The sequence below is a fragment of the Macaca fascicularis genome, chromosome 4 (genome assembly GCF_037993035.2).
Source record: "Macaca fascicularis isolate 582-1 chromosome 4, T2T-MFA8v1.1".
Lineage (NCBI taxonomy): Eukaryota > Metazoa > Chordata > Mammalia > Primates > Cercopithecidae > Macaca > Macaca fascicularis.
Window position 1 is genome coordinate 147,833,019 of NC_088378.1, and position 10,890 is coordinate 147,843,908.

A 10,890-nucleotide genomic window follows, 5' to 3' on the forward strand; every position below is an offset into this window, starting at 1 on the left:
TCTCCTGTCAATGAATCACTTCCATTTCTTTTCACTGTGGCAGTTTATTCCTGCATAATTGCTTGGCAACATTTTAGTTGGATCTGGAAATGCAGAGGAAATAGGTTATGCACACAATTTGTCCATCATTGTGAAGCAATAGTCTTCTCCTTAGCCCAGTGACAGTACCTCCTTGTTTTCCTGAAGATTCTTTTGCATTCTTTTGGAGTTCCTCTTTCCCCAGGCACTGCTTAAGTCTCTTGTTTCCTTCCAGGACTCTGTTCATTCCACTGTTCTTCCCAAGTTGCTTCCTGGGTAAACTCACCTGCTTACATCACTTCTCTGCTAATGACTCCAAAAATAATCCATATGTCCAGCCCAGAGCTCTCTCTGGCTGCCTCCAGTGCTGTCAAGCTTTGGGTTCTTCCATAGTCAACTGTCTGCTAGATATAATTGTCTGGATTTCTGAATCCTTAGCACCTAATTTTCAACTTGTTCAAAGTTCAACTCCTCATCCTCCTTCTTTAAAATGTTCTTTTTCCTTTTTCTGTCTGATCGTGGGTAATATCATTCCCCAAGTCAGTCAAGCTAGAAACAAAGGAGTAATCTTTGGTTCTTCCCTTTTCCTACATCCCCAAACCTAATCAATAATCTAGACTTTTCCATTTTACACCCCAAATATTTCTTAAATCTACTTCCAATTCTCCTGTGTGCTCCTCTCCCAGCTGAAAGGCCAAGAAAGGCCATTTACCCTGCACTGGGAGGAACCAGGCCCTGGTAATGCATCTTAGCCCGGCCGACCTTAACCTGACCAAACTGTGGAATCATGTTTCTAAACCTCTGTTAGCAAAACTGTGACCTATGTTTGTAACCTCAGTTCATAATAGATATAATTGTTTTATACAAATGGTGCAAAAAAGAGAAATAGATCTAAAAATGCCAAACTTCCAATCAGGCTGTGTCATTTAATAGCCTCTCACTTATGAAAAGTTTGCCTCTACTGGTATTGGCATGATATTTACCAGGGGAAAATGTGATGCAGACACTGAAAGAGCTCCTAACACTGGTGCTGATGGATTGTTAAAACTATGTCCAACCAAGGATAACTTCTCTTTATTTTCTTTATATAAATTATCTCATTTTTTTCTCACAACCGTCTCATAATAGAGAAACGGAGGCTTAGCAAGCTTAAGGTCACATAATTAGTAAGTGCAGGGCTGAGACTCAAGACCATCTCTGCTTGTCTCTTAATCCGGTGCTGCTTTGGCTCTTCAACAGCTTAAAAGTTGAGATTCTTTAAGGATAAAGATCTTGACCACATGATTTAAAGTAATCCTGTTCTGTGACAGGCCAGAAACTACAGATTGTTGTGAGCTTGCAGGCTCTGCTTTGCCTCTAAATGTTCAGGTGGAGACTTGAACACTCAGCTTTTAGAATGACGATGATAGCAAAGATTTCTTGAGTGCTTACTATGTGCCAGGCTTTAAGTGTTTTATATACATCCTCACAACAATCCTATAAGGCATATTCTATTATTCTCTTCATTTTATAGATAAGAAAGCCAAGGCACAGAATGGTGACCAAGATCACACAGCTAGAACCTGGATTTGAATCCAGCAATCTGCAGTCTGTGCTCTCAGCCAGATACTCCCCCTGCTCTTAATCCATTTCCTGTTTTCCTTCTTTCAAGTCCTGCTGCACTTAGCTTCTTTCCTTTTCTCCTCAGCCTGTGATATCTGCTCCCAGAGACTTTTCTCCTTGGCTCTCCGTGCCTCTGCCATCATGGGCAGCTGCTTCTCCCAGGGACAGGAGGGATCCATACTCTGCTGCCTGGGTTGCCCCTGCAAGTGGTTCCATGTCTATTTTCAGATCCGTAGCCGGGTGGATGTCATCAGACACGTGGTGAAGAATGGTCTACTCTGGGACGAGTTGTATATAGGATTCCAAACACGGCTCCAGCGGGATCCTGACATATACCATCACCTGTAAGTCTGGAAGCATCTGGCGCCCCCAGGCCATTGCTGAGGCCGCTGTGGATATGCATAAGCAGTCAGTGACTGCCTAAGCCCCCAGATTCTGACTAATATGTGAGATTCCACCATTAGAGCTTCATTCCTTTGTTTGTTAAAAAGCAAATCTGGTTAGGAAGGTATAACATTAAAGAGTCATTTATACATTCATATGAATGTGTTCCTGCACCCTTCTGGAAGTGGGTTTTGGTGTAAGAAAGAGAAATACATTATAAGAGGGAAAGGGTATGTTTGCCAAGACAAGAATGAGTATTTGTGTGGCAAAGACATGGTCATCGAATTAGTGAATTCCTGCATCACATTTTTGTCTGTGCTCAACTCTGAGCATGAATTTGGTAGGCTAGTTGGTTTAAGGGAATGGCCCATGAGTTTCTGTCTGCCTGCACTTCAAAACTGTTTAAGTCATTAGGATCATATTTAGAATATTTGCACTGAAATCTCAGAAAGGGCAATTTGCCATTTTTATATTTGCAAAATAATCAAAGTCTCATTACCAGAGATCCTCTGAAAAAATGCAGAAATTTAATTTAAAAATTCTAATTATTTAAAATGTATAAGCAAAAGTTTGTACTCTGAGCTTGCAAGCAGAGGCATTTATTAAAATTTCTTTTTTACTTATTTCGTTTTGAATGTTTTTAAATGATATGAAAAAGTTTAAGAATGTGAAGCTATATAAAATAAAAAGGAAGTAACCCCACCAAGTCCCTCTCAGGAAACCCTGTTTCCTGCCCTTCCTTCCACCCACTCTTATGGTAACCTTTGATAATAGCTCAGTGTGCACCCTCACAGGCCAAGCGACGTTTCTCTAAATATATTTGTTTTCAATAAAATGTTCCACATAGTTGGTGGTGAGGGAGTGTTATTGTTGCTGTTTTTATTTTTTATTTTTTTAATTTTGGCAAAGCATGTGCTACCTTTGGGATGTTGCTATTGTTTTTAAATGAAACCCTAGTACATATGTTCTGCAACTTGCATTTTTTACTCATCAATATATCTTAGAGAGCCTTCCACATTGGGACATCCAGGTCAACCTCAAATCTTTAAATAGCTGTAAAACATTCCAAGTTTTTTTTTTTTTATCATTTTCAACACATCATATACCTAACTCTTGTTCTAGAAAGAAAGGAATCTGGCAACTTTTGAGGGGATCTTGGGGATTTTTTTCTTCATAATTCCGTCTTGGAATTCCGTCTTAGAACTCTATCTTGTTCTATTGTGTTTTGGTAACAAGGGTCACAAATGTAAGAAGATGTCATCGTGAATACTGGGAAGCAGTCACAGCCCACTTTATCTTGTTGCTTTGAAAATGGGATTTGTGAATTTACTAAATGTTCTTCTGGTTATAAAAAAAATACATATCCACTGTCAAAAATCTGAAATATATATATAAATGTGTGTGTATGTGTGCGTGTGTGTGTGTATATATATATATATATATTTTTTTTTTTTTTTTTTTTTTGAGACGGAGTCTTGCTCTGCTGTCGGGGCTGGAAGTGCAATGGTGCGATCTCGGCTCACTGCAAGCTCCGCCTCCCGGGTTCACGCCATTCTCCTGCCTCAGCCTCCCGAGTAGCTGGGAGTACAGGTGCCCGCCACCATGCCCGGCTAATTTTTTTGTATTTTTTTTTTTTTTTAGTAGAGACAGGGTTTCACCGTGTTAGCCAGGATGGTCTCAATCTCCTGATCTCGTGATCCACCCGCCTTGGCCTCCCAAAGTGCTGGGATTACAGGCGTGAGCCACTGCGCCCGGCCTGAAAAAAATATTTTAAAATGAAAAATTAAAACAACAAATAATCCCACTACCCAAAAAGAATAATTTATATTTTGGTGTCTAGCTAATCTTTCTTTTTTTCCTTAAAAGCACATATACCGTACATACTTTTCTACCTGTGTGTTTATCAAAGTGATTTTCCACAGTATTGTATTTTCCTACATCATTTTTAATGCCCGCTTACCTGATACCACATACCTATATTAGTACTTTATTTAACCTCTGTGACCTTGAAGTCGTTTCTAACTTTTCACTATTTGGAACAATGGCAGATACTTATGTGGATGTGTCTTGCACACATTCATAGTGACTTCTGTAAGTTAAATTCCTAGGAGCAGGGCTGCTGCATTCTATGAATACAGTGTCTAGGCTTTTAGTGACCTCTACCAAATCGTTCTTTGGGAAGCCAGTTCACCTTTCCAAAAATAATGTATGAGAGAATACATTTACCTGTACCTTCACTAATACTAGATTCTATTGCTTTTGTGTACAGGATATAGATCTAGATTTTCACATATGAGGATTCCTTAAAGCAAGGAACATCATAGTACAATAAAAATAAGACAAAATCATCATGTTCTGAGGGACTATCTGTGTTCAACACCCCGAAAGTTCTGAGCTACATCAACAGCTGGAACCGTACAGAAACACTATCTCTTAGGGAGGACAGAGTACCAGGTACCAAATAGATCCTGGCAAATGAACAGGCATGGAAGTTTCCAGAGCACATTCCCATGCTTTATCTCTCTTACAGGTTTTGGAATCATTTTCAAATAAAACTTCCCCTCACGCCACCCAACTGGAGGTCATTCCTGACGTGCTGTGAGCAGAACGGGCCTGGGATTTTGCAGGTAAGGAATGTCCTGTAGGTTTGGGAGCCATCCTACCATGCATCCCGTGACACTCTCTTTGACACCTAAATTAAGCAGACACCCTGCCTGACAGAAACCCGACTTTTGGGGGACTGAGAACAGCTAACATTACAAGAACATTCAAGTGTTTTAAAAAGTAAATTAACAGGCTGGGCGCGGTGGCTCACGCCTGTAATCCCAGCACTTCGGGAGGCCAAGGCGGGTGGATTACCTGAAGTCAGGAGTTTGAAACCTGCCTAGCCAACATGGTGAAACCACATCTCTACTAAAAATACAAAAATTAGGTGTGGTAGTACTTGCCTATAATCACAGCTACTCAAGAGGCTGAGGCAGGAGAATTGCTTGAACAAGGGAGGCGGAGGTTGCAGTGAGCAGAGATTGTGCCATTGCACTCCAGCCTGGGAGACAAAAGCAAAAGTTCATCCCCCCACCCCCAACACCAAAAAAAAAAAAAAAAAAAAAAGGTAAATCAATAGTGCATCCAGTCCAGAGTCCGTAGAACCTTTGGCCTGGTTGAAGTAAACATACAGCCAATAAGTAAACAAAACCAAAACTCGTCCAGGTTTTGAGTATTTGAAATGTAATCCTGAGCATACAAGGGAAAGCAGCAACAAAAACTGAAGAGAGACAAACTAAAAACCGAGGGTGAGATGGAAAGCAGCACCTCCTCATTTCTAATAGACCTCTCTCCTCTTTTGGACTAATGATGATGAACTTGCCTGGCACAAATCAGATTTGACATTCCTTTCCTATAGCCTGAGATATGATTTTATTAAGTGAATTATAAAACCTGTCTCAGCCAGGCGCAGTGACTCACGCCTGTAATCCCAGCACTTGGGAGGCTGAGGTGGGCAGATCACTTGAGGTCAGGAATTCAAGACCAGCCTGGCCAACATGGTGAAACCCCCTCTCTACTAAAAATACAAAAATCAGCCAGGTATGGTGGTGGGTGCCTGTAGTCCAAGGTACTTGGGAGACTGAGGCATGAGAACCACTCGAGCTGGGAAGGCGGAGGTTGCAGTGAGCCAAGATTGCACCATTGCACTCCAGCCTGGGCCACAGATGGAAACACTTGTCTCAAAAAAAAAAAAAACCTGTCTCCTCATGCTTCTGATTGAAGGGACCATATAATATGACTGCAAAGACAGACAGTAAACTCTTTGACTCATGCATTTATTTGTTCCACGAACAGCGATCCCATCCCATTGTGTTATAATCTATTTATTAATTGTCTTTCCCAATAGATACTGAGATTCTTAAAAGTAGGAATTGTCACCTGGGTAGCCCTAGTGCCTAGCACAGTGCTGAGCACACATACAGTTTTATTCCTAATATGAATTCAAGGAAGGAAGGTACAAGTGAATTTCTCTTTCCCATTGTCAGCATGACTTGCCTCTTAAAATAGGCTTCAATGTCTTCACCAGTAAAATTGAGGTTTGAATTAGAATATCTTTTACATCCTTTCCAGTTGTAAAGTTATTTGTTCCATACTCTAATCGACCATAAGGCACTGGGCTAGAACTTCTAAGTTATAATTATAAGTTAGAAGGGATGCTAAGGAAATTCACATGCAACTTTATTACAAGGCCGACTCTCATGAGCACCGTATTTGTTGTACAAACAGTATCAGGAATACTGAGGAAAGAAAGATTGCATCTGAGGTATTGAGATGACCAGGAAGAACGTTGTGGAGAGATAGCATTTGGGGAGTGAGGGGTAGGGGATTGGCTTAAAGATTGGGAAAAGTTTTAAACAAGCTAAAATAGAGGAGAGAGATGGTAGGGAGAATATTCCAGACAGAAAGAGTGGGTGAGGTTAAAAGGTGGAAAAATACAAGGTGAATTCAAGCAATGGCAAGTCTTCCTCATATGGCACCGAAGTAAGGGGAACCAGGAAAGGGGCATGAGTGGAAACTGGGAAAATAAGGAGAGTTAAGAGGGCTCAATGCAGATGCTGAGCAGGGTTTAGCTGTTGTGAAAAAGCAAGAGGAATAAAGGATAAGGAGGCAGCAGATAGAGCAACAAGTCCAAGCTCTTAGAGATGGAGCAGTTTTAAAAGAAGACAAGTTAAAAGTGTTTCTGTATAAGTGGATGAATGAAGCAGAGCAGAGCAGAGATGAAGGCAATAGGAATCGAGAGGTCACTGTGTGCATTTGGACATTGCTGTATCAAGGAGACTTGGAGTATGACTTGAGTTAAAATTCCAGCAATGTCACATACCATATGACCTTGGGAAAATTATTGGATCTCTTTGTGTTCCAGATTTCCACCTGTAAAATGAATGTAATAATAGCATTTACCTCACAGGGTTGTGTCACAGTATGAGGCATGTCTAGAAAAGTGACATGCCACGGAAAGTGAACAATAGCTGTTGACCATGTCAGCCCCACGAAATAAACAGGAGCACCATGTGGCCCACAGTTAGTTGGTAAATCCTTAAGAACTTAGGAGGAAGGTCATATTCCAGTTCACATTCCTGTTTTAGATTCTCACTTATCTTAAAGCATTATAGACCTTGAACTAAATAAGAATAAAAATTTGCCCCAATGCAGTAAGAAAATGAAAAAGCATTGAAATAAGACTCATACTGTTGTTCATTAATAATATCTTCATTTCACAGGAATGCAAAACCACATGAAAATTTCAAGAATTCACTGATGAATGAAAAACAAAATAAAAATTTATCATTACATCTTGAATACAGGAAGCTTACAGCAAAGAGACTATGCTTTATGACATCAGCAATGGATAATTCTATGTTGCCTTTGTGATTTGTGTATATAGCTTACATTTATAGATCACTACATAGCCAGATGAAAAAATATTTTATTCCATCCACAGTTCTCTACAAAAAGAACCAATGAACCCAAAAAGAACAAATTATCTGTGGAAAACAAAGCATAACTGTAGTAGATACGAATCCAATCACCAAGGAAACAGGAAGAGGAAAACATCCAAAACTACAATGAGGATAGGAAATGGTCTGTTTTTGTGATATTCGTATGATTAAGACACACATTTTTTCCTAGGAAAATGTGATTGTTAACTAGGATTCTGTTTTACATGTTGACATTTCCAACACACACACCACTGATTTGAATTTCAAAATTTATTTTCTGATTATATATGCTACGTCTGATTCTGAAGATACAAAAATTCAATGGTGGAATTTGTTTCCTGAAATTTCTAGATTCATACTTAGTAATAGAAGTGTTTATTACCAACTTCTCATTTAGATTAACATCAATGATGTTTGATTATTCTGGTTAACCACACACATTATGCATAACAATAATGCTAGAAATTCAGGAATTATATTTTGTGATTTATACTATGTGATAAATTATTCAATTTTCACTGAAAATAAATATAATGTATATCAATATAATGTAGGTCAGAGTGTCTATGGTGAACAAAAGATTATTTTAAAATATGAATTTTTCTCATACTAAGTCTATATTCTCATGCTATCTTTCCAGTTCTCTCCTTCTGATATCCTGATATCACCAGTTCCTTGACAACCAGACCACCAATTCACTGACCTGATATCAGCTCCTATGTCCTCGCTTCCCTTTGCACTCTTCTTGCATATACTCCCACATCTCCTGCTCTCTCCCCATCTCTAGTATCTCATGTCTCACTTCCATTACTTAAATAAAAAACCATGAAATCATCTTTCTACTTGGCTCTCACATCCACTCTGTCAACAAATTGTCACCTCCACCTTCAGAATATATCCAGGGTCTGACCAATTTCTACCACTTCCACTGCTACCAAGATCAGAAGAGGAAGGAAACTCATAAAAGTACGATAATCTTGGCATCAGGGACTGATTTTCCTCCGCAGACATCTGCCAATTCCAGAAAAGGTCAAGAAACTGAATGCCTCAAAATCTGCTCAAAGCCATTTACTGGGAGATGTCTCATGATTGACACGCTCCTAGTGTGAAGTCACCCTAAAGAGTGCCAGGGAAGCTGCTAGCTCTTGGGCGCTGCCACCACACCTGGCCCCCTAACTTGTTTTTTGAAGCAAAAATATTGACACCAACACATGACAAGAACATGTGGGAAAACAAAAATTTCAGGACAATTTCAGAAATGAACACAGATGCAAAATCCCAAACAAAGTATCAACAAATCGAACCTAGCAATTTATAAAAAGGATAATTTATTACAACTCAGTTGGCTTTAGTCTCAATGCAAAGTTAGTTTCACATGTGAAAATCAACCACATTAACTGAATAAAGGAGAAATTTTAGTCTGGACACGGTGGCTCACGCTGGTAATCCCAGCACTTTGGGAGGACAAAGTGGGAGGATCACTTAAGCGCAGGAGTTTGAGACCAGCAATTTCAGACCAGCCTGGGCAACATAGTAAGATTCTACAAAAAAAAATTTTTTTTAATTAGCTGTGCATCATGGCATGCACCTGTAATCTCAGCTACTCAGAAGACTGAGGCAGGAAGATCACTTGAGCCCAGGAGGTGGAGGCTTCAGTGAGCCAGGGTCATGCCACTGCATTCAACCTGGGCAACAGAGTAAGACCCTGACTATAAATAGAAGAAATTGTATAGGATTATGTCAATATATGTACAAAAAACTTTTGATAAATGCTTTAATAGCCATTCGTGAACTTAAGTGAATAAAGAAACTCATAGTAACTGGGAATAGAAAAGATCTTTCTCTGAAAGAAACACTACAGCAAATATTTTAGCAGTGAGATGTTTAAACCTTCCCAGATTGGAAGTATTGCAATATAATGAAAATTCTAGTCAGTGCAATAAGGCAAGAAATACGAAGTATAATTATTAGAAGAAATAGATTAGTTGCAGACAATATTCTTGTGAACACAGAAAATTCAAAACATTCTACAGATAAGTAGAAATAATGTTTAGCAAGGTTTCTGATATAAGGTCAATATACAGAAAAAAGCTAATATTTATCAGTGATCAACAGAAAATAAAAATTTTAAAAGATGCCTTTTATAATAACATCAAAATATCAAATACCTAGGAATAAATCTAATAAAGTATGTGCACTATCTCTAAACAAAAGCTACAAAACAGTATTGAGCTAAACCTAAATATCAAAGATGTAATAGAGGGACATGTCATGCTAATGAACTGGAAGACTCAATCTTTTTTTTTTTTTTTTTTGAGACAGTCTTGCTCTGACACCCAGGCTGGAGTACAGTAGCCCGATCTCAGCTCTCTGCAACCTCCACTTCCAGCGTTCAAGCAATTCTCCTGCCTCAGCTGCCTGAGGAGCTGGGATTACAGGTGCCCACCACCACACCCAGCTAATTTTTGTAGATTTCATAGAGACGGGGTTTCACCATGTTGGCAAAGCAGGTCTCGAACTCCTGACCTTAGGTGATCCACCCACCTCGGTCTTCCAAAATGCTGGGATTACAGGTGTGAGCCACCGTGCCCTGCCAAGACTCAATATTTTTTAAATGTCAAATTTACCCAACAAGTTTTAAGCCTTTCAACAGGTATTTATTTTATGGAAATTGAGAGGCAGTTTCTAAAATGTGCATAGCAATAGAAAATTTCAAGAGTAACCAAGGCACTCTTTAAAGAAGATGAGGAATAAGGAGGGTAGGAAGAAGGGGAGAAGGAGGTGGAGAGGGAGGAGTAGAAGAAGACAGTATATGTTCTACCGGATAACAAAACTTATAGTAATTTGACAGTAGGGTAAGTGGCTCAAGGGAGACAGATCAATATAACAGAATGGAAAGCACAAAAACTCAGGCAAACATGGAGACTTCCTTTAAGACAAAGATGGTACTGCAGATCAGTGGAGAAGGTGATTTAAACAAATGTGCTAGTTGAATTGGATGTCATGTGCTGGGAGCCTTGACCCCTATGTTATAACAGAAACAAGGAATCAATGTGAGGTGAATTATAGATCTAAATGTGAAAAGCAAAACAATAAAACTTCTAGATGATGATATATGGAAATATGTGACCTTGCTGACAAGATTTCTTAAACAGAACACAAAGCAGCACTAACCATCAAGAGAAAAAAATCGAACAATTAGACTACAGTAAATATAAACTCTATTCATGGCCCAGCAATCTCACTCTCAGCTGTTTACCCAAGAGAAATGGAAATATGTTCACAAAAAACTTAATAATGTTTGCAGCAGCTTTATTCAGAATTACTCCTAAACTTGAAACAGTTCAAATACCTTTCAACTGGCACATGGCTAAACAAAAGCTAGTGCATCTATACAATG

The 10,890-nt window shown here is 39.2% G+C and overlaps 1 protein-coding gene across 10 annotated transcripts in view; it reads left to right on the top strand.

Annotated features, from left to right (window-relative positions):
* LOC102142214 (cytidine monophosphate-N-acetylneuraminic acid hydroxylase) overlaps nt 1–8,036 on the top strand; it is a 357,828-nt gene extending 349,792 nt beyond the window's left edge. For all 10 annotated transcript variants that reach the window (XM_065544341.2, XM_074038754.1, XM_074038755.1 and 7 more), the window contains 3 exons: nt 1,849–1,964; nt 4,535–4,631; nt 7,272–8,036. In XM_065544341.2, the coding sequence (XP_065400413.1) occupies nt 1,849–1,964; nt 4,535–4,631; nt 7,272–7,289 (231 nt within the window). In that variant the 3' untranslated portion in view covers nt 7,290–8,036. The remainder of the gene's footprint in view (nt 1–1,848; nt 1,965–4,534; nt 4,632–7,271) is intronic.
* Nucleotides 8,037–10,890: the final 2,854 nt, after the last annotated feature.